The sequence below is a fragment of the Sceloporus occidentalis genome, unplaced genomic scaffold (genome assembly GCF_023333645.1).
Source record: "Sceloporus occidentalis isolate IW3139 unplaced genomic scaffold, rSceOcc1.0.p SCAF_3, whole genome shotgun sequence".
NCBI lineage: Eukaryota > Metazoa > Chordata > Lepidosauria > Squamata > Phrynosomatidae > Sceloporus > Sceloporus occidentalis.
Window position 1 is genome coordinate 57,166,695 of NW_028316983.1, and position 22,689 is coordinate 57,189,383.

Here is a 22,689-nt window from a genome sequence, read left to right on the forward strand (position 1 = left end):
AGGGAACACAACTTCTGCCTTAACAGGTGTCTGATGTGCAACTGATGAGCAGGTAAGCCTTTTCCATAGCATACAAATTGCTATCATCCACTGTTTATTTCTGCTGAGCAGCAGGCCAGTAAGAGGTAGTTGAAGATCTATCTGGAAATATAAAAACTGTCAGATAGCTGACTCTGGCAGCTGACACGAAGGAAAAAACAAACAAACCCTGAATTCCCCTCAAATTTGTGCTGATCAAGACATATGAACATGGCATTTCCCCCAAATCTGTCATGGTCAGGACACATGATCCAGGGCCCAATCACTAGCAAAGGTGAGGTAAAAATGCTTTAATGAGGATTTTATAGTTTGCTGTGGAGTTTCCAGGAAACTCCAGTTATTTCCTGCATGTGTCCCATCGATTTATGCTGGATTTGGATGGGGAAGGCAACCATCATTTACCTTCCCCACCTGAAACAATGTTAAAATAAATAATTGTGATCTCAGAGCACACTGTCAGGAGTGGCATCAACCGAGGAGGAAAAAAACATCAATCTGGGAATTTCTCTCTTTTATGCCACTCCTGATGGGGCACTCTGAGGTCACAATAAGGCACCAGGTGCCTCACAAGCAGGAATATATATATATATATATATATATATATATACACACACACATACACATACATACATACATACATACATCGTTCTGGGGGGGGGGGGGATGTAAATGGTGCTCCTGGCAAGCAAGAATCTGTCCTAGCTCTGGGAGCCGTGGGAAAGGCTGTGGCAGTGGAAGCTAATGGCAGAACACAGCAAGAGCGGTGTAGACAATTGCTGTGGATAAGACAGGTGTGGGGTGACTCTGAGCTGTCCATTTGGACTTTTCTCCCTGCCCCCAAGTGTAGATGGGCCCTCTGTGTCTAGTTCTAAACAGCAGTCATTTAGGTCCCTGATAAAAGAAATAAAGAGCAAAGAATTATATGATAGTCTTTCTATTAGCCGAACAATAAGTTAATTTTAGAAAACATGCTAAGTATGAGGCAATAATGAGATATTTTTGGTGGATTTTTTGGGCTATGTGGCCATGTTCTAGCAGAGTTTCTTTCTGACGTTTCATCAGCATCTGTGGCTGGCATCTTCAGAGAATGCTTTGCCTGGAAAAATTGGGCGTAATGAGATAGTGAAGATTTTTACACGACATCGTTATATCGTTCCTTTATCACCCCAAAGTGTAGTGCAATTGTCATAACAGATGATTCCAAAAAATTTTCACATGAGGCTGTTAGTGTTCTTAAAACGTTGATATATCAGAATTCAGCAATAAATGATTCCAAAACGATTTCAAAGCAGTTGAATTGCTGAATTCTGATATATCAATGTTTTAAGAACACTAACAGCCTCATGTGAAAATCTTTTTGAATCGTCTGTCTGTTATGACGATTCCACTACACTTTGGGATGATAAAGGAATGATATAACGATGTCGTGTGAAAATCTTCAGTGTTACATACTCGATGTTACTCCACTTTAGGCAATTCAATTTCCCTAGGTCACGTGCATTAGAAGGTCTATATTGCATGTTCTAATTCTGTGTAATTGCAATGCTTCTCTTGCTAATCTAATAGACAAGGATAATTTGTTTCTTTGTTTAATTAAATATCGAGCATCCAATATCCTTTATTTATGTTCCAGACACAGGAGGCTGGCACATTGTTTGTAAGGATAATTTCTGTATTCTTATATCAACAGATGTGGGGAACTAACGCCAAGGTTCTTTTTCCCAATAAATATTTGGTCATTAAGCAGAGGGCTCTGAACAAGTTTATCAGCAAGTTTTTGGAATGTATGTTAGAGCCTTGTCCCTTCTGATTTGTTTCACTATTCCTTATAGTATCGATTTTTCTTTTAGCAAAGCAGATGCCAAAAGAAATGTTCTGTGTTTCTACAACATTTATACATGACTGCAGCGATGGAAATGTAGGAATCCTCTAAGTTTGTATAGAGCTTTGTTGATTAGTTGGCTAAATGAGTATTATAGTGCTTCATCCAGTATTCAAATTATGGGTGAAAAGTGTTAGAGGTCAGGCTTGACAAATCCCATAGGCCCAACACTTGAGTTAGCTTAATTTCAGTCAAATTACCCCATAAAATCCTAGATGGAGCAGGGCTGAATCTCCTCTACCCCTACTCACTCCCCCCCCCCCACACACACCTGAAACCTGGTTTAGTCTTCTTAAAGTCCTACACTTGGTTTTCTTCCTCTCTTTTTGATATAAAGGGAAAATCAGTTTGTCTTACAGCAGTATCATATGCGTGTTTACTAGGAGGTAAGTTCCATTCTGTCCCATGTAACTCTGTAGTAAGTATGAGAACTTTATCGCATAGCGTTATGATAACGTTCTGGGAACTGAATGAGAATGGAATGCAGCAAAATTTACTGCACGGTTTGGTTCCCATCGAGACCTCAAAGTGTTCCAACAGCGTTCCAGGGTGAGAACGATGAGAAACAGTTCTCAAACAGATGGAACGTTATCATACCGGAACATGAAAAGTTAGTGCAGTAATCTTATCTGTTCTTATATCTGTTCTGTCAGTCCTCGTGTCCTGATTGGCTGAGACAATTTCCTCCTCTGCTGTCCTAGAGTGTCCAATTGGAAGTAGTCTGAGGTAAAAAGATGATGAGTGATGAAATCACGGCATCGTGCCCCAGCTAAAGAAATGTGCATGCGCCACAGCAGTATGATATGAGAACGCTCTTGGCAAAAGCACCCATTCAAAGGGGATGCTGTACAATATAATATGTTCCGATACGTTATTATCCCGTTATTACTTCTCTTATGCAATGAGTCCTGTTCCCAGATTGTTCTGCCACAGAACGTTTTCAGAACTCAATGGTCATATGTGCTGCGCGACGTGCGGACACAATGCGTCCGCTACATCAAGATGGTGGTGCCCGTGTGGAATGGGCACCACCATTTTGTACAGACTCAGTCTGTGTTAGAGTTAGGGGCATCCAGAAGGGACGCCCCTTCTCAACCCGAATATGCACCGAATCAACCCTACTACGCCACTTTGGCGCGTCTGTAAGGCGCCTTAGATGTACAAATACAAATCTAGAAGTAACCATTATGATTTGATCAGAACAGAAGTAGAATGAGTCTCACTTTAGTGGGGAAAACTTTGATCTCTAAGTCTGCTCCATATGCTGTCCAGGTGAGAATAGTTGATGGGTAGCTTCAAAGTTCCTGCTCGTCTTTCCTATAATTATTTATTAATAAACTGGACTTGTACTGCAGGGTTTTTTTATATACTGAATGCTTTCATATAGATGGCTTATCTTTGCCAGGCAGCTATCTAATGGACAAGTATCTTCTGCAAAATAAGATCTGTGGCCACCCTAAATATCATAGTATCAACCATGTTTAGCAGGCAGGTCATGCTTGGAAAAATAAGGTAACCTTTACTTAACCATTACCATACATGGAAAAGTACAATGAAGGTTAGCTAAATTTTCACCAGTAGATATATGTGTAATTTATGGTGATTAAGGCATTGAACACTATTTGCAATCATAATGCTGAGAAATGGTGAAAAATTGTGACAGTGTTAGAGTCACTGGCCTACATTCTGTCTCAGATGTTACTCTGTTGTCAGTTAAAGATGGTATTAAGGGATTTCAATGCAGGCAGGGGCCATTCCCCTTCTTGGCCATGTGAGGACTAGGGACAAAGGGCAATAAAAAAGAGGTAATAAAATTCAATTCCATTAGCAACAGAGTCCCTGGATCTCAAGGGAAGTTACTTTTAATTGGGTTAAAGGAGGGGGGTGGTGGTGTTTGTGAGTGTCATAGAAGAATTGAGTCAAGCTGACAGTGACTTGTCTGTTGCACCAGTAGAGATTACAAGGCTACCTCCAGTGCCAGATGTGTGGCACTTCTGCTATTATTTCAGTCTACAGCCTCTTTCTGAACACCCCATCTGCAATACTGGGGTAATAACAGCTACCTTTCTAGAGCTTTTACAAGGAATATGGAGATAATTAAACAAGCTACTCTGAACATTCAAGAAGTGTTGTAAATGCTCCAGGAGTTAGCATGGCTTCTGTTTCCAAGGTTCAGAGGCAAGGGTGGATCCTTATGCAGCCAAACCAGTATAAGAGGCTGTTATCAGTAAGCTTAGGGAAGTTTGGGGGTAGAAAGACAATTTGGAAACCTTCCCACTAACCCAGTGAGGACTGAGAAGGAATACTGACTAACAGGGTGGGTAGAAATTTTGAGACCACATGAGAGTCAGAGAGTAGAGCAGGGATGGCAGTTTATGGATCATGAGCCTCTGATGCTTCAACAAGGGCTCCTATGTATCTTCCTGAACTCTGAGATCCTTACCAAACCCCTAGTCCATTCCCTGTCTGAAAAATAATTTGGCTTAAAAATGCCCAGTTGAACCCGGAAAGGCCTCTGGGGCTGGGATAAAGTTAGTTTAATGACTCAAACAGCTTTCCCTCCCCCACCCCATAACCCTTTCTAACATCTTCAGGTTTTGGGGAAAGGGGTGAGTGTGTGAAAACAGACTGTATGCAGTCCTAGAGACCTTTGGTGGCTTCCAACCTCTGGAATGGAGTATTCTGTAAGAAGGAAGAGCTGATTGGCAAGAACTAAACAGAAGCATTTACATACTGCAACATTCTTTTGCAGGTCCAATATATTATTTACGCTTAGTGATGCAGGAGTCCTGCTTCCCCGAGATGTCTAAAGATAACAGTAAGGAGCACTTCATTGATGATGCTAACACTGATGCAGCTTTCTCTTATTTGGAAAGGCAAGTAAACACAAATGAGATTACTTAATTGCTTTTTATTTAGTAGTGTCTCAGATCTGTCTAACCTTGTTTTCTTGCAGATAATAATTTACAAATGTGCTGTCCCCATTTTTAATTAATGATATAATTACTCTGGAGACGTTTTTAAGGCAACCCAGCAACTTCAAAGTGCTGCCATTGGTTAGACTACTTCATCTGAATAAGTATTGAATTTTCCTTATACAATTGGCAAACCAGTAGATCCAAAGCTAGACATATACAGTACTACAAATTATTCTCTCTCTCTTTCTCTCTCTCTTTGTCTATCTCAAGCTCTGGTTGTGTTGAACCATAGAATAACTGAGGTCTCTCTTTTGGTTAGAAAATGAGTTATTAAGTAACAGGCTACCCCACTGGTGCTGACTCAGGTTGAAACTAATGAACACCATAGCTGGCCATTTGAAATTTATTGCACCTATTAATTACAACCATTAGCTGCAGCCAGTGAAATTTTTATAATGAGGACCCTTGTGATGTTTCTTTCCTTGCAGCAAATTAACTGTGTGTATATGGGGGCTGAGGAGGGGAGGGGGTTAGAATCAAGGAGATCAGCATACTTTACAGAAGCAGTGTTTTAATTAGTAATTCTCTGCAAACACTGCAGCCTGAAACACCAGCTGTATATGCAAAATTATTTCCTTTTAAAGGGACAGTACTTCCACTTTACCAATTCAGTTTATTTCTTCTTAGGTTTTTTTAAAGCAGCAATTGGGTGCTCTCTATATCTTTTTTTCAGCTGGCTGTTTACACATAAGTAATACAGTAACAGAAGGAACAAATGAAGTAAAAAAGAGGAGTAGGGGAAAGGAAGATTTGTAGCCAAAAATGCATCTCACCCTTCCTTTGAGGAACTCAGAGCAATGTACATGGGAATTATCCCTTTATCCTCACAAACAATCCTGTGAGAATATCTCCCCATTTGTCACTGAATACAGATCTCAGCCTACGTTAAGCTGAGAAATTTAATGACCATCCCCACATTAGCTTGGATATTGCACCATTCCATCCATCTTTCCAGGGCTGAAGAGCATGTGGCCCTCTAGATGCTGTGGCATAATACCTATAGCAGTGGTCCCCCAGCTTTTTCTAGCTACTGCCTCCCTGTTCCATTCATATTTCTTGATATTAAGTCTTCAGTTCTACTGCAGATTCAGCACAACCAATCTTGGTCATTGGTCCCTTTGAACCCAGTGGCCTTGGGAACAACAACTGAACAGCTGGCTGAGCAGCGACTGAGAAGCCTCTTGCTTGTGCCAGCCTTTTGGCAAAAGCCAGCCTAGGCAAGAGGCTTCCTGGTTGCTCTTCAATTGGCTGCTCAGCTGCTGTTCCCTTTGCACCTGCTCACCTTGGCAGCTGAGTGATCAGCAACTGAGAAGCCTCTTACTCATGCCACACCTCCAGCAAAGGCCAGTGCAGGCAAGAGGCCTCTCAGTCATAGCTCAGCTAGCGGCTTGGTTGCTGCTCCCAAGGTGACCAGGTGAAAAGGGAGAAGTTTCTCCCTGGTGAGGAAGGACTCTCAATCCTTCTTTGTTGGGTCAAACAGAAGCACATCCAGTATGTGTGTATGGGGTTTGCAGAGGCCACATGCCTTTGACTGGAGACTGGTGTGGATGAAGAAAAGGAGATATTTTATCTATAAGAGCCGCTCCAAGGTGAAGGACCCTATCCAAGAATCAACTCCAGATACACCGGCCTCTTCTTCCGGAGAGACATGTCTTCCCCAAACATCTTCAGGTGTCTCTCCCCCCCCCCCCCACACACACACACACTTGTTTCTTCTGTTATCTCTTCTCTCAGCCTGTCTGATGAACAAAGAGCAGCTCCAACCTGCCAGCCAAGTCCCAGCAAAGCTCGCAAAGCTTAAGCATGATCCCAAATGTGAAAACTCCTTTTTGCCACTGCTTCTCCCCCACTGACATGTGCTGTAACCCCTTGTTTCAGTTTGTTCCAAAATGGTGCCACTCTGAGCACCCATAGAAATTATCTCCTGCATCCATACCTCACAAGAGTTTTCCAACAGCTCCTTCCACCACCAGTGAAAGACACAGCTGAGGGAGTGAGCTTGTGTGGGCTGGTGAAAAACAAGAGACATCACCACATGGAATTATTGACAAGGTTATGTAGTGGTTTTAAGGGACACTGAAAAGAAGTGTCTTGCAATCCTCATCTTCACCATGGTCCTAAACGCTACTGGTTTCCCTTGTCTTTTCTGAGTACCAGTACTTTGACTGAAAGCCTCCTACTACCCCCCTTTCCCCTCACCACCACCCTGGATCTTTTGACCACTCTCTGGGGGTGCATGCTGCCCACTTTGGGAATTACTGCCCTATAGCCTGTTGACAATGGTAAGGAATTATCCACCAATGATATCTGGAGGACTGTGTGTTGCCCAGCCCTTCTTTAAACACTGTTCCTGAACAAAGTCAAGGCAGTTTGACTGTGAGTAGCTTATTAAAAGAGGCCAGCTGCAAATGACAGAGGGAGTCTTTCATCTTGCATAGATATATAGACAGGAGAGGAATATCTATAGGTGCAGCTTTTCTCATCTATATATGACAAGCTACAGCTTTACATCTTATTATCCAAAATTGATGGGCTCTTCATTACAAATAGCTAAATAAGGAGGTGAATATCATTATTTTGGCCCTGTCATGAATCATCTGTCATGATACTAGAGGTGGCCAATGTTTTTACCACCAGATGGCTATTTATAAAAATAATATCCATAACAAACAATACAATTTCTAAAAGCAAATTTCTGAATATGCGGCAATATCATTGTTGTTCTGTGTCTTCAATTTGTTTCTGACTTATGACAACCCTATCACAGGGTCTTTCTGGCATCATTTGTTTAGAGTGGATTTGCCCTTGCCTTCCTCTGGAGCTGAGAGAGGACTCGCCCTAGGTCACCCAATGGGTTTCCAAGGTTAGCCAGGGATTTGAACCCTCCAGCGTCCTAGTCTAGCACTCAAACTATTACACCACTCTAGCTCATATAATGACATATTATGCCTATATGATCAATACATGTGGCCCTTGGTATCTACTGGTGTTTTGTTCCATGATCCTCCATGGATACCAAAATCCGTGGAGGTTCAAGTCCCATTATATACAATGGTGCAGTAAAATGGTATCCCTTATATAAAATGGCCATATTAAAATTTACTTTTTGCAATTTATATATTTTTGAATATTCTCAAGCTGTGGATACTTGAATCCATGGATAAAGAATACATGGATATAGAAAGCTGACTGTACTCATGCTTTGTTCAGAACAAGCTCATCTAATTTAGGCTGATTGTATTTAAATGTTTGTTATTCTTTTTTTTTTTAAGATAGACATGCCCTAAGAAGCCATACTGGAAAAGAATCTATTCACCAGCATATACTGGGCTGGATGTAGATTTAGTCTTTAATTAGAATAAATTTGTAAAAGTAAATTGTACCTAAGTTATGGTTAACTTAAAACTGAGCTATTGAAATCACTGGAATTTGTTAATCAAGATTAAATCCCATTAATTTGAAGAGGACTACTCTTGGGTTTGACTAAGTTTGCACCTATTGTATAGGTAGACAAAAAGAGAATTTGAAAACCAGCCAAGCCCCTTGCTTTGTTCTTGAGGCAGCATTGCCTTTTGCCCCAATTCTTGGGAGAAGGCTTTCACAAACTGGATCACATCTCTCCTCATTGCTGATAGAATGTGCAAAAAGGATAAAGATTTCCAATTTCAGCAACAGGGTCCTAACTGTTAAGCAGAGCAAAACCCCAGTAAAATCAGTAATTGTTGGTCTAAGGAATTGGTTCTGTCCAGCTGGTTCAGAAAGACATTTATTAGGGCTTGGGGAAAGTGACATTATTAAAGTGAGCATGCTGATTTCAGGCAGCTCCCAATTCATCACTCTGACAGTGACAAACACAGCCTGAGGTTAAGCAAATGACTAAAGAGAATTCTCTGGCTTTACATTTTTAATGCTCACTACATTTTCTGAGCTGCGGAGGGTTCTATTCAAAGGATCTTCTCCCCTGAATAGAAAGGGCAGAGCTGGGCCATGAAACATGCTTAGATTTTGCAAATCAAGTAGGGCCTCTGTCACTCGGCTAGCACTAGTTCATTTATTTTTTAATTATTCCTCACTCCTTAAAAGATCCTTTTTCTCCATTTTCCAGAAGAACAGGAACATTTGACTCAGCTGTGCCGCCTCTATTCTTCATCATTGTCTGCCCCCTGAATGGAAAATGGAGGGTCAGTTTTAAAAGGCTCCATGCTACAAGCTTCCCTAAATACATCAATAGCTCCCTAATGGAATTGGGAGTCTTGTCACTCAGACCACCCAGATCTCCTGGCAAGAAAATGTGCTTCAGATACTTTGGTACACTATTCCTCAGCCCTCTCCCCTTAGCACATAATTTCATACAGGGATAATATAAAGAGCTTATCATCCCTACCACAGCTTCTTTTGCAACAGAATCATCATCATCATCATCATCATCATCATCATCATCATCATCATCATCATCATCTTTATTTATACCTGATCTGCAATTTAAAAAAGTACACATACATTGGATACCAATTTGATTTCAAATTGAATGCAAACTACTAGCTTTGAATTTGAAAGCTTTACATGAATTGGGGTCAGAGTATTTCTGATATTGCCTTGTCCTGTATGAAGCTGTCTAGGAATAGAGCCACTTCTCCATATTCACTTGCCATTTGCAGAATTACTCAACACCTTTTTTGCCTCAGTCTTCTCAGAAAAGGAAAAGGGTGCTCAATCTCAGGAAAATGGAGCAGAAAACAGAAAGGGGGAATTTCAGCACAGAATAAGTAAAGAGATAGTACAGGAATATCTGGTTAATCTAAACGAATATAAATCTCCAGGACCAGACAAACTACATCCAAGGGTATTAAAAGAACTGGCAAATGTCATATCGGAGCCATTGGCAATAATCTTCGAGAACTCATGAAGAACAGGAGAAGTCCCAGAAGATAGGAGGAGGACAAATATTGTCCCCATCTTCAAAAAGGGAAAAAAAGAGGATCCAAACAATTATCGTCCAGTTAGTCTGATATCTATACCAGGAAAGATTCTAGAGCAGATCATTAAACAGAGAGTCTGTGAACATCTAGATGGCAATGCCATAATCACAAAAAGTCAACATGGGTTTCAGAAAAATAAGACATGCCAGACAAATCTGATTTCTTTCTTTGATAAAATTACCAGCTTGGTAGATGTAAGGAAAGCTGTGGATATAGTATATCTTCATTTCAGTAAGGCCTTTGACAAGGTTTCCCATGACATTCTTGCAAACAAACTTGTAAAATGTGGGCTAGACAAGGTAACTGTTACATGGATTTGTAATTGGTTGACTGGCCAAACCCAAAGGGTGCTCAACAATGTCTCCTTTTCATCCTGGAGAGAAGTGACCAGTGGAGTCCCACAGGGCTCTGTCCTGAGCCCAGTTCTATACAACATCTTTATCAATGACTTGGATGACAGAATTGGGGGCATACTCATCAGATTTGCAGATGACACCAAATTAGGAGGAATAGCTAATACTCCAGAGGACAGGATCAACATTCAAAATGACCTGAATAGACTAAAAAACTGGGTCAAGGCTAACAAAATGAATTTGAATGTGGAGAAATGTAAAGTACTGCACTTAGGGCAGAAAAATAAAATGCGAAGATATAGGATGGAGGACACCCAGCTGAATGAAACTACATGTGAAAGGGATCTAGGAGTATACCACAAGTTGAACATGAGTCAACAGTGCAATGCGGCAGCTAAAAAGGCCAATGCAATTTTAGGCTGCATCAATAAAAGTATAGTGTCTAGATCAAGAGAAGTAATAGTGCCACTGTATTCTGCTCTGGTCAGGCCCCACCTGGAATACTGTGTCCAGTTCTGGGCACCACAATTTAAAAAGGAGGTGGAGAAACTGGAGCGTGTCCAAAGGAGGGCGACTAAAATGGTGAAAGATCTGGAAACCATGTCCTATGAGGAACGACTTAAGGAGCTGGGGATGTTTAGCTTGGAGAAGAGAAGGTTAAGAGGTGATATGATAGCCCTGTTTAAATATTTGAAAGGAAGTCATATTGAGGAGAGAGCAAGCTTGTTTTCTGCAGCCCCAGAGAACAGGACCCGGAACAATGGATGCAAGCTCCAGGAAAAGAGATTCTACTTCAACATTAGGAAGAACTTCCTGACAGTAAGGGCTGTTTGACAGTGGAACACACTCCCTTGGAACACACTCTCAAGTCTCCTTCCTTGGAGGTCTTTAAGCAGAGGTTAAATGGCCATCTGTCAGGGATGCTTTGATTTGGATTTCCTGCATGCCAGGGGGTATATTCTGCTTTTGTCAGGCCCCACCTGAAGAACTTGGAAGAACTTGCTGACAGTAAGGGCTGTTCGACAGTGGAACACACTCCCTTGGAGTGTGGTGGAGTCTCCATCTTTGGAGGTCTTTAAACAGAGGCTGGATGGCTATCTGTCGGGGATGGTTTGATTGAAATTTCCTGCATGCCAGGGGGTTGGACTGGATGGCCCTTGCAGTCTCTTCCAACTCTATGATTCTATGATTCTATATTGTGGAACTGCTTGCCTAAAGAGGTTTAGTCTGGCGTTTTCACCAGTGAACAGTTTCATTTCTCCACACATGGGGCTTCCTCCCATATGAATGCTTTAAATACTTTTTGTTTTAATTGCTTGTTCACTGCAATATGATTGTTTTAGCTGTGATATAACCTGCCTGGAGTATGACCTGCCATTTCTAGAAAAGAAGGTCAGATGCATTTATGATAAATAAGGAGTCCTAAATACGCTGAAGAAACCATGTCCTCACTGGTGTTGGGCCAGGCCTGGTTATTACTTGGATGGAGGATCACTCAGGAATTTCAGGTACTATAGGCTAGCTATATTGCAGAAGAAGAATGGCAAACCCCTTCTAAGAATTTCTTGCCAAAGAAAACCCCATGAAATTCATAAGACTGCCATATGTCAGCAGGAGACCTGAAGACACACATATGCAAGTGTGTGCACACGTGTACATGCAAGCACATAATGTTATTGTCATCTAGTGTTGTGTTCCAGTTTATAGGCATTTATTTCCATGATGTCCAATGCAGGGCAACATACAATAACATCTAAAGAAATATTAACATTCATCTATAAACCATAACAATACAAGCATCAGAGAACTGAATTAATATTGTTGTTGTTATTTGCCATCAAGTCAACTTGGACTTATGGGGACCTTGTGAATAAGAGACTTTCAGGAGCCTCAGTCATCAAATGCCCTGCTCTGGTTTTGCAAACTCTGTGGCTTTCTTTGTAATGTGGTCTCTTTCTTTTCCTCCTGCCTTCCACTTTACCAGATATGATCATCTTTTTCAGTGAGTCACATCATTTTATTATATGTCCAAAGTATAACTGCCTCAGTTTAATCATCTTTGCGTCTAGTGGGAGTTCAGGCTTGATTTGCTCTAAGACTCATTCATTTCTCTTTTTTTTAGCAGTCCATTGCATCTTTAGCACTTTCCTCCATCACCACATTTCAAATGAATGATTTTCTTCCTGTCAGCTTTCTTCACTGTCCAACTTTCACAACTATACATAGAAATTAATTGATACAGCAACATTTAATACACAACCCTATCCACCCACTTCTCATGCACCAAGACACTCTGGAGAAAAATATTATAAGCATGCTGCCATCACAGAAAAGGTCCTTTCTGCCAGCTGCACTTCATTTGGCAGGGACACCCACAGAGGGGCATTTGAAGATTATTTCAAGGTCCAGGTAGCACATAGTGTATCTGGACACTAAATAAAACAACATGAAAGGGAGGAAGCACAAATGAACCATGCTGATATGTGTGCCGCATGCAGTGCATCAGTGCTTGTTTACATAATTACAAGTCAAGTATCAGACAAGAAACCTCTTCAGTACGAAACGGACTGCAAATTTCCCTAACTCCTTCTGAAGTTTTAACCAACTTGATCCTCCTCCCTCTGCTTTGCTTGCATAAGATGGCTGCATGGCAGGGACTGAATTGGAGCAACCAGGTTCTTTGGAACATAGGAAGCTGCCTTACACTAAGTCAAACCATTGGTCCCATATTGGGAGAAAAGTGGCAAACAAATTTATTAAATAAATCTAGCAGCAACACCTTTCTAGGTTTCTCATAGAAAACTTCTCCAGTTCTACTTGAACATAACGGATATTGGACCAGCAGGTTCTGAATGCAAAACACTCTCTGTCACAGAGTTCATGATCTTCCCAGGTTTCTTCTTCCACCAGATATATCAAATGTGGGCAATTTTTGCCACTGCCCCCCCCCCCCCCCAGCTGCAAAATAAGCAGACATCAACAAAACCAGAGGATCCTTCCAGTTTCTGCTTTTGGCTGCTTTCAAACAGTTTTCTTGGTTGGGAGGGCTGTTCTTCTGGGGTGTTTCAGTGGTGTCTGGCAGACCTGGAGGCTATTATTGCTATTTTCCAACCCTCTTACTGGAACAACAGTGACTCTCTGAATTTATAACTTTGACAGTTTATTCGCAGTTGTTCATTGTTAGACTAGTATTCAGTGTCAGTTGCTTCTTTTTAATAACTTTATTTTCTAATGTAAGAAATGGCATTTGGAAACAAATCTTTCAATTAACAGAAGTCCAAAACAACTTGCTTTAAAAGAATGCTTTTAAAAAAAACATTTTTTAAAGCTAGTTGCTGTAACATTTGAACTGCATTTTGCTACTTAATTTTCTGATTTAGTCCTACATTGGTGTAGTTCTACACATTAATGCAAAACAGAAAACAGCAAAACAAAACAAAACACCCAGTGTAAAACACTAGAGATATTCAGGAAAGCAGTGAAAACCGAACTATTTCGCCAAGCATATCCAGATATGTTATAAGATAATGACTGACATGCCCCTGAATTGAGATGCTGCTTAATTTCCGATGTACTGTATTGTGTATTGTATGGTTATTCTTAACCATTAGTTAATATGTTGGTTTTAATCTTTATAATGGGTTAGAGAATTTTAATTATATGTACTGTGATTTTATTAGTCTGTAACCCTGCTTCAATGCAATTGGGAGAGGCGGGGAAACACAAATAAAATTATTATTATTATTATTATTATTATTATTATTATTATTAAAACAAAAAACAGAACAACACAAAAAATACAAACCTGGGTTGGGTTTAAAAAAAACCTGTCCCTCCCCAACCCTGCTAATGAATAGTGCTTTTTGTCCCACTTTATATACCTTTATTTAGAATTATGTCTGATTTATAGCTAGCACATATTTCAGAATCTTGTTATGGACAACTTGTAATCCTCTCTTAAGAAAGTTCATCAGATTATTAAATAATCAGAGCCAGCCCCCGCATCTCTTCACCGAAGTAAATATAGTATACATTCATTTAGTCACGATCAGTCACAGTGTAGAGGTTTGAGTGTTGAACTATGACTCTGGAGATCAGGGTTTGATTCTCTGCTCTGCCATGAAACCCACTGGGTGACCTTGGGCATGTTACAGCCTCTCAGTCTCTGGAGAAGGCAATGGCAAACCTCCTCTGAACAAAGCTTGCAAAGAAAACTCCATGATAGGTTCACCTTAGAGTCACCATAAGTAAAAAAATTATTTGAAGGCACACCACACACGCACACACACACACACAAACTGAATGCTATATTTCAGAGGAAGGAACTGGAAAAACACCTCTAAGCACTCCTTACCTAACAAACCCTATGGAATTCATGGGATTGCCTTAAGTTGACAGACAACTTGAAGGCGTACACATACACTAAATGCAAACCAAGCATTTTCATGTACTGTATTTATTAATATAAATTTTATACAACTTTCATAAAAGGTACAATAATTGTGATAGTTTACAGAGATGGGGACAATAATTATATTTCATTTTAAAGTATATTTATGTGTACATGTTTACATTCATATGTGGGCAAAGATCCATTCATAGATTATTAAGCAGATATATGATCATCCAAAGAAAAACATAACTCTAGAAAAATAAACAAACTGTGGTTATTTGTGATATTCTTGCTATTTTTTGTCATATTTATTTTTCTTCCTCTACTTTGTTCTTTTTAAAGTGTCTTGCTTTCACTAAAGCTATAAATTCATCTGCTCACTGTTGCTTTACAATTAAACATTGAGATCCTAAAGAAAAAAAGCAAAACTTCAGCAACTGGAAATTCAAAGAAACATTATATACGGAAGGACTTCGTTTATTTTGTCCTTGTCTTCCTACAGTGAAGCCTGATGCTGATCAAGGTATTATTCTAACACCTTCTAGCAATGTTATTTACCTACAAAAACCACTAATGGCAAAGCTGCAGCTAGAAAGTGAGGCATGAGCTCACTTTGTGGCTGCCATCTGACAGCTTGATTTAGTTGAACTTTGCTCCTCTTGACCGCTACCTGAGAAAAGCCCCTTCCATGCATAGAATAAAAGCAGCCTAGAGATGTGCAAAAGATGGCAGACTGCTCAAAAACCTTGCAGTCAGGAATGCTCATTAAGGAGTCTCTGTAGTCACTGTTTTGTGAGCTTCGGAAAGAGCATCAGGGCTCTTATTTAAACAGAATGCTGGTAGACAGGTATACAGAAACCTGTCAAGAGAAATTGGTGGCATGGTGGGGGCGGAGGACAGCTGGCAGGGGGAATGTGCAGCTGGAGAAGTGAATTAAACAGGCCATGCATTTTTGCGGTTTGTATGTATTGAAGCTGCTTTGTTCTAAAGTCAGGGTCTGTCACTGCCAAAGACAAGGTCAGGCTGAAGCAGAGAGGACAAAGCTAGTCTCCTCCGGTTCCCAGGTTACTGGATGGGAGTGATGCAATTTTCATTGCTGCATGGAACTGACTGTTCTGAAGTGGTGAAGGGTTCTTTAATGAATGCTGAGCGGCTGTGTTTGAAGTTGGAAGGTCAGTCAAATATTCCCTGTAACCTTGGAGGGCTTAATCATACCCCAAGTGCTAGCCGAGCTATTGAAAAGCAACCATCTCAAACGGGATTTTGGCTCTCGCTTCTTCTTTTTCATCTGGCTGAGGTAATCCACAGATTGGAATGTTTCACTTCAGCAGAGTTGCGGCGGGAGAGGAGGTGTTCACAGACAAGCCATTTGGACTTGCTGTGTTTGGTTTTGCTTGACAACCTTTGCTTGAGCCAAAGAATCATTTGGCCTTCAATGAAGGCTCCATGACCACAAAAACCAGTACTAGCCCTAGAAAACAAATGGTCATTTAAAAAAAAACAACGGATTCAAAAGTGGATTCAGGAAAAGGATATCCTTTGTTGAACCTGCTGCAACTATCCATGTTACCAGAACTTAGAAATATTGCTTGTTTGGAGCATAACTCCTGGAATGCTCCAGTGAGAATGGTCAGCAGTATGTTGGCTAGAGGATTCTCGGAGCTATAGTCCAAAGACATAAATTTGCCATGTTCTTTCATCATGGTAAAATTGGCCCTGAAGCTCTTGGTTCAAGGGGCATCCTTGTTTGTTGCCTGAGGTGAAGGATAACACCCACTTTCTATGTAAAGAATCTGACTGGGCTGGCCACGGAATCCTTTCCTCTAGCTATAGCTGAAGAAAGAGTCAAGAAATGGCAGTCCTTCTTCTTCCTAAGTCATAGGTCATAAATACACACATTAGACTCTGCTTTTTCATTTTCAATGCGCAGCTACAAGCTATTGTGCTCATGTTTGTTTCTCTATTGCTTTGGGAGTCATGAATTTACAGGATGTACTTTAACAACACTGGATCAACAGGGGAAGACTCGTGGAAGAATCTGAAATGTTATGTTGATATTTGTATGAACTATTTTCAGAATGTACAATGAAGCATATTACATATGTCTCATTATACATTTTGAAAATTGTTCACATGGATTTTTATAATATGTGATGCCTTCCCTCTGAAATCAATCTTCAAGCCAAATGTGGGGCTGAAACCTACAGCCTTAAGGTTAAGAGTCTTATCCTCTGCCACAAGAGCTTGCCAGGCCAATGTATGAAATAAGAACAGTGAAAACATTCATACATTACAAATGGAGAAAGGGAGACAGAAATAAACGAGTTGCCTTGCAGCTGCAACTGTACCACAAAAAGAACAGGCAAGTCATTGGACCATAACTGAACACAGCAAGGTTGAATGACAGAGCTGAAGACAAGTCAGGCAGTGCTTAATTTCTAATAGTAGAGATATGAGGACTCACATACATCTGTAAACTTTGTCAAAAACCATACTTTTGATATTAAACACTTGAGAAATAAATCCTTCCCATACAAAATTATGTACAAAAATATTAGCATCTCCAAAGATGGGTTTCTAGTGTGTAGAAAGCAACAGTGGCTAATGTTCCAGGAATATAAGCTGCTGCTCTTTGTCAGGTCAGATGTTCTGTTAACTGAGGAGGATATCACACGGGATGGGAGGCTCTCAATTTCGAAAAAGAAGATAGCGAGGTCAATTTGAAAATTCACGCAATTACGTGATTATTTATCACACCTTAAATTCACTGTAATGGCCTCCCCGAATGCGACCAGATTCTGTGTGAAGTAAGTCATCACATCGGTGGGTTCTTAATTGCGAATTGGCACCCTTGCACATGGTCAGTGAGACTCCAGATGACTGGAGCATAGCATATTTAGGCAAGTGAGAGAGAGGAACCAAGGAACCCCACAATTTACAAAAGAGGTTGGGGGGCGGAAAGAATGGTTGAAAGAAAATGCTCTATTCATGTTAAAACGAGCATATATTCACTCTTGTCACGTTAAAACGTGAATATAATGGTTATCCAGTAGCTCCCAGTCCATGCCTCTTAGTTAGCAGGCAGAAGCCCCCGTCAGCAATGCTGAAGGACAAGCAGAAGCAAAATTGAAGCGGAATTGCAGCGTGGCTTCATGGGAAGCCCCCTTCCAGATTTGGGGGGGGGGAACAAGGACCAAAGGAGACATGCACATCACACCAAACAGCACACTGAGTGCGAAGTTGCCTAGGAATAGAGTTTGTGACTTCGCTAGTTCACCGAACTGTAGATTGACACGTGATTGCATTCGGAGTGCGTTGGGACTGCCCACAATCACATGTGGTAACCTTTCGCACAATAATGTGAATACGCATGATTGCATTCAGGATGACATTGGATGATACATCCAATTTCAGTTGTGTGATATCCTCCCTAGTATAGTAGTGGTGGTGGCTCCCCCAGCATCTCTGGCAGCAGGGTTGGCCATACTATCAGACAGAGAGATGATTGCTTCAGGTAGGAGATAGTGATTGATAGCAGCAAGATCTGTGCTGCATTCATGTAGCTAAACTGCTGCTTTCAGGTGCAGTGGAAAATGCTGTCTTACTGGCCATGTCAAAGGATTCACCTGCCAGCCCAGTTTCCCCCCCCCCCCCCATGGGATGGCAGGGGTACTTGCTCAGGTTTATTTTGTTGTGTTTTGTCTTATGTAGCAAAATGTCTTGGACAGAGAATCACTGACAGTATACAGATTGTATATGATATACTAAACCTCAGACCTTCTAAATGCAGGACATGTACTCTTATTACTGAGCAATGGTGTATCTCTCTTGTACAGGTTCTAGATGAGGGAAGCAAATTTTTGGAACATTCCTGTAAACTGCCAGTAAGGAACGTTTTGTTTGGAAGGTGAAGTAAAAACATCAATTTTCTGTCTTTTGTCACCTGTAGATTTCTTTTGGATGCTCCTGGCCATTGCCTGACCTAGGGGATGCCCCAGTTCACTTTTGCTTGCTTTTGTGGGCTCCATGGCTTCTGCAAAATGAAGAGGAAAAAGGAAGAGGCCAGCAGTGAGCAAGAGACAGCTGTTTGAGGAGAGAAAACATTCCCTTGGTGTATTATTTTCAACTGTATTGAGTTGGAAGAAAACTGTTGCTACAGTAACTTGGTATATTATTATCCCTTTAGGCTCCCTTTCATGGACTCTGCCCCCTTGCAAGACAATCCTCCAGCCAATCCACAGGTCTTTCTTCTTGTGGGAAGGGGGGGATGGAACTGATGTGTGTATTACCTACTAGCACATTTGTGTTTTTAAAAATTATCCCACAGATGTAGAAATTTCAATGAATGGCAGGGCTGCAGGAACGAATGTATATTTTAGTGTGTGTGATGGGCAGATTTTAAGCTTGTGAAATTTTTTATTTTGTTTTGGGGATCTGGAATGCTACAAACTGGAGTCTGATACAAAAGACGTGCTCTTAGAATTAAAGATTTTAGATCCAAATAATTTGTTTTGAAGACAGGACTGAACAGCAGCCCAGTCATTATTCTATAGAAAAATCCATTCCTGGTTACCCCTTTAATCTGTTTGTGCTTATGTGCAGGTATCCAACCCTGTCCTATAGAGCCTAGTGTGTTTGTCTTGGGGGAAAGAGATTCTAGCTGTATGTTCCTTAGAGAGATGCTGCCCTCACCCTTTCAGCTCTCCCATGGAGCTTGATGGATTAGAACAGGAAGATGCACTGGCAGGAAGAGATGAACCCACTATGTGAATGATAGCCTCTCTCATCAGTGTTGGCAGTAGGAACAGGAAAATGCAAAAGACATTAGCCTCTGATTACATTTATTTCTTTGTATTTCCCCCCCTCTAGAGACTTTAGAGGTCCAGAAAACATTTTTTTCTGTGCAAAAATCAATGTTACTGAAGATCTAGAAGATACCTAGGCAAAATAGCAATTCTGCAGTTTCCTCATTTGAATTACACTGAGCCTTAGAGACTGTAGATATTTATGACTCAGATTATTCTTTTTTTAAGATCCAAATTTGTAAGAAAACTATCTTTTTTTTTAAAAAAAAAAATTAACTCCCTTTCTCTAGCTGCTACAGTCCCAATCTGCCCTCCCACAGTAATTTGAATTTTCCCTTGCCTATTTCAGACAAAGAAATATTTGAGATCTCATTTAGATTTATCCTCAGCTTTTCAAATAGCAGTAGAATACCACCACCTTTTAAAAATTTCCCACCCACATCTGTTGTGTGAGGCATGTGCTTCACTCTGTTTAATGGTAGGAATGAGGGCAGGATACTGCAAGCTTGGTGTGTGATAAAGTTAGTGCTGATATTTTATGGTCTTGCTGTTGCTCTGCAGCAAGACATACAGATAAACCATCTTTAAACCATTCTAGTTTTTCTATCTCTGCCAGAAGACCAGCTTGGCAACAGAGCAGTAAAGCTTTACAATGTACAGTGTCCATACTGGAGACATGATCTCTTTTCAATAGGACTTACTAGTCTGGCTCCTTGCACAGTACTTTATATTCTTATACCATGTACCAAGGGTATTTGAAATATCTGTCCCACAAAGATATCCAATGATGAGCTACATATGATGTCATGTGAGGGAGGGGAGGGCTGATTTTATTTATTTATTTGAAAAAAGAAAAGGAGAAATTAAGACAGATTTTAATTATCTTTGTCACATACTAGACAAAGGAATGATGTTGCTGTAGGAGATTCCTGAGCTGCTTCAAACTTGTAACTCTGAAGAGCAGTACAATAATTGTCTGAAGCCACAATGAGGATTCATCTGGCATTCAGTCATTGACCTCACTGAATCAGCCTGAAATGTTTACAGGGTAAGACATTTTCTTTGTCTTTCTTTTTATTGCCATGGAGCTGAAAGAATACAGTTATACAAGATTCTGACAAGTTCAAATACAAACAAAAGTCAAGCTACGAAAATAACCTAACTTATCTAACAATGGGGTTGCTCCGATACGGCTGTCAGAGCAAGAGGTGCCCTTTTGATGCCAGTACCCTATCTGTTCTTACTTCAGACTTAGTTTCAATGGAAAGAGTGGAACACCCATCTAACAAGATGCAAACAGCAGAGTATACAGTGGGGTCTCATTATCTGCAGGCTTACCATCCATGGATTACAGTATCTGCGGATGGCAAGCTCCTGTTGTCCCCAATGGCGATGCATACATGGGCTGTGCCACCATTAACTACCAAACACACTTGCAGGGGTCCCAGCTCCATTGCAACCCCCTCGGGCAGCTGAGGGAGTTCCCGCCAGGCCAGGGTGCAGCTGCCCAAAAGTGAGGGTTCCTCCCCTCCAGAAAGTCACGTTGTACCTGAAGCTGTTGCAGCTGCCACCGCTGCTGCCTTCCTCCTCCTCTTCCTCCTCCTAGCAATCCTTTTCATCATCATCCTCTTCCTCCTCCTCCTCCTTGCAATCGCTCCTGCTGAGAAGAGCAGCTTCTGTCGGCAGTAGCCACCCGGATCCTCTAGAGGGTTATGCGGCACTTTCACTATATTTTGGGATCTACAAAGGGATTCTCTTGGGGTTAAATTGGGCTGCAAAATGTGGTGGAAATGTCCTCTAAACCCACTTGCGTGTATGGAGGGACATTCGTGTGTGTGTGTGTATTGGTCCCTGGAGGCCACAAAAAAGGCCCTGGGACCTATGTCCCATGGTCTGCACTTTGCACACCCCAGACCTATACCAGTCTGAAAATTGCATAACTATTTTTTTCCATGAGTTTTCCAGGACAAAAAATATATGTTTGGCTGGCAGGCAGTACCAAACAGTCTCCATTGCTCTTAAAATGTTGCTTTGTTTCATATGTATTGGTAACACCTGATATTTTCTGCAGACCAGCTTTCTAATATTTTCTGTATGTGTTCATACCGCCTGAAGAAGCCCAACCTTTCCATCCCCATGCAGTATACGTAGAACAGTATAAACAGAATGCACTATCACAGCTTTCCATTTATATGTACTTCCAGACTATGCTGTATAAGAACTCCTAATCAAGTGCTGACATTGATATAGCCCTCATCCATGTTGCCAGAATTACATGAGCAGGCTTTAGTTGCCATCTCAAAATCACCATACAGCTTAGACGTGCTCCCCATACTAGTTGCTACTTTTCCAATTTTAGAACGTATTAATTCTGTGTAGTATATGAACAGAGGTGTGCCTTTTATGGGTTCAGGTACATGCATCAGAGATGCAATTTCCTGGTCACATCTAGAACAAATCATAGTAATAACTCAAAGAGTTTCAACTCAAAGAAATGCTCTGAAATGAAAGAGCATCAACAATGAGTTTGTTGCTATCACCTCAGAAGAGAGCTCCATCATGCCTGGGCCCAGAAGCAGATGAAGAGCCCTCTCTCCAACTGCCACTGCCTTGGCCTGAGAAAGAGAAAAAGAGGCAGGTATGGCTCCATCATGTCTGGGCCCAGAAGGGGAAGAAAGGCCCTCCCTCCATCCCAACTGCCACTACTTTGGACTTGGAGGGAGAAAAGAAGCAGCAGTTTCTGCTGAACTTTGGGCCCGAACAGACAAGCCAAAATAAAGCTGCTTTGGGTCACTTTGGGGGTATGCTGTTTGAATGACACACACATCTTAAGAGGCCAGAAGTTGCGACAAAGCTGCGCTCTAGTTCTTAGGACAGGAGCGTGGCTTTGGCATGGCTTCTGGCCTCTTAGGCTGCATGCATAATTTAAACAGCATATTCCAAAGTGACCTGAAGCAGCTTTATTTTAGCCTGTCTGTTCAGGCCCCTCAGTATTCCCTTCCCCTTCCTATTTAGATTATAAACTGGAGGGCAGAAAATTGTCAGATTATCAATTTGTAAACTGCTCTGAAAGCCTTTGTGGCTGAAGAGCAGGGTATAAATAATCAAAATAAATAAATAATGGGTATAGGTGTGAGGGAAGAGTTAGGGACTAAACAAACCACTCTAACAGGGCAGCTTCAAGTCACCCCCACTGAAACTGGATTGGGGCTGCAGCAAGAACGTGCTGCGGCTCTGATCCGACCAGAATCTGGCCCAAA

General features: G+C 41.1%; 1 protein-coding gene and 1 long non-coding RNA gene across 2 annotated transcripts in view; one reads left to right on the forward strand and one right to left on the reverse strand.

The window, feature by feature from the left end:
- The window catches only part of LOC149315977 (uncharacterized), a 51,591-nt gene that overhangs the window by 17,650 nt on the left and 11,252 nt on the right, over positions 1-22,689 (reverse strand). The window lies entirely within an intron of this gene.
- The window catches only part of LOC149315978 (uncharacterized), a 39,380-nt gene that overhangs the window by 10,454 nt on the left and 6,237 nt on the right, over positions 1-22,689 (forward strand). The window contains exons 3-5 of the mRNA XM_089514510.1: positions 4,674-4,797; positions 14,967-15,147; positions 18,574-20,477. Of these exons, the coding sequence (XP_089370636.1) occupies positions 4,674-4,797; positions 14,967-14,991 (149 nt within the window). The 3' untranslated portion in view covers positions 14,992-15,147; positions 18,574-20,477. The remainder of the gene's footprint in view (positions 1-4,673; positions 4,798-14,966; positions 15,148-18,573; positions 20,478-22,689) is intronic.